This window comes from Eimeria mitis, genomic scaffold, assembly GCF_000499745.2.
Source record: "Eimeria mitis Houghton genomic scaffold, Emh_scaff122, whole genome shotgun sequence".
Lineage (NCBI taxonomy): Eukaryota > Apicomplexa > Conoidasida > Eucoccidiorida > Eimeriidae > Eimeria > Eimeria mitis.
The window spans coordinates 35219-36886 of record NW_013568279.1 but is presented as its reverse complement, the minus strand read 5'-3'; the positions used below and the strand labels follow the sequence as shown (position 1 = coordinate 36886).

The window sequence follows — 1668 nt, the reverse complement described above, 5'->3', positions numbered from 1 at the left end:
TATATATATATATATATATATATATATATATATATATATACACTAAACCCTAAACCCTTATAAAAAAGCTTAGCTCTCATTCATATCCTAAACCCTCATATAAACCCTAAACCCTCATAGAAACCCTAAACCCTCATATAAACCCTAAACCCTCATATAAACCCTAAACCCGCATAGAAACCCTAAACCCTCATATAAACCCTAAACCCTAAACCCTCATAGAAAACCTAAACCCTCATAGAAATTCTAAACCCTCATACAAACCCTAAACCCTAAACCCTAAACCCTTTATAATAGTAAACCCTTGCTGATGATAAACCAAAACATAAACAATATAAAACAACAAACCCTAAACCCTAAACCCTAAACATAGACAGTATATAATAATAAACCCTATATATTTATAAACCCCAATATAAACCCTAGCTAATAGTAAACACCATACAACAATAAACCCTAAACCCTAAACCCTAGATATACATAAACCCTAACATAAACCCTATATTAAGATAAAACCCTAAACCCTAAACCCTAATATACAGCTCAAACCCTAAACCCTCACAATCCTAAACCCTAGCATATCCCCTATAGATAGATAAACCCTAGATAAATAATAAACTCTCACTATAAAAAAAAAAAAATAAATAAAAAAAAATAAAAAAAAAAATAAAAAAAAATAAAAAAAAATAAAAAAAATAAATATAGAAAAACCCCTATCAATACACCCTATTGAACAAAAGACAAACCACACAACGTACACCACCACCAGCAAGCTGCTGCAGCAGCAGCAGCAGCAGCAGCAACTGCTGCTGCTGCTAGTGCAGCTGCTGGTGCTGCAGCGGCTGCTGCTGCTGCTGAAGCTGCTGCTGGAGCTGCTAGCCGGTGCAGCTGCAGCAGCAGCAGCAGCAGCAGCCTCACCTGCAGCAGCAGCAGCAGCAGCAGCAGCAGTAGCCCCATCTGCTGCTGCAGCAGCAGCAACAGCAGCAGCAGCAGCAGCAGCAATGTTGCAGGCTAAAGGGAGTCTGAATTTATTTAAATTATATTTATTTTGTCTTTATTTATAAAACTATAAAAACAAAAATAAAAAACAAAAATATATTTGCTTTCTCCTAGCTGCACGTACACCCCAATCCTTAACTCTAAATAATTTTGCATGCGCAGCAGCAGCAGCAGCAGCAACAGATGCAGCAGCAGCAGCAGCAGCAGCAGCTGCAGCAGCAGATAGGGCAGCAGCAGCAACAGACGTAGCAGCAGCAGCAACAGATGTAGCAGCAGCAGCAGATGCAGCAGCAGCAACAGATGCAGCAGCAGCAGCACCAGCAGCAGCAGGAGGAATAGATGTAGCAGCAGCAGCAACAGACGCAGCAGCAGCAACAGATGCAGCAGCAGCAACAGATACAGCAGCAGCAACAGACGCAGCAGCAGCAACAGACCCAGCAGCAGCAACAGATGCAGCAGCAGCAACAGGGAATAGATAGAGAAGACAAACAAAACAATAGGAGAGTTAATACAGTCTATAAAGCCCTTCAGAGCTATACTATACATGCATGCAGCTCTAACGTGTATGCAGGCATGAGTTCTAAAGTGCATGCATGCATGCATGCATGCATGCAGCAACTATGCACATGCATGCATGCATGCATGCATGCATGCATGCAGCGTCTATGC

The 1668-nt window shown here is 41.2% G+C and overlaps 1 protein-coding gene across 1 annotated transcript; it reads left to right on the top strand.

The window, feature by feature from the left end:
- Positions 1–1001: 1001 nt before the first annotated feature.
- On the top strand, positions 1002–1478 carry EMH_0087570 (uncharacterized protein; the record flags this gene model as incomplete). The annotated part of the gene is made up of 2 exons (XM_013494614.1): positions 1002–1020; positions 1162–1478. The coding sequence occupies 2 exons, from the start codon at positions 1002–1004 to the stop codon at positions 1476–1478; spliced, it is 336 nt and encodes a 111-aa protein (XP_013350068.1).
- Between the last annotated feature and the right edge of the window lie 190 nt (positions 1479–1668).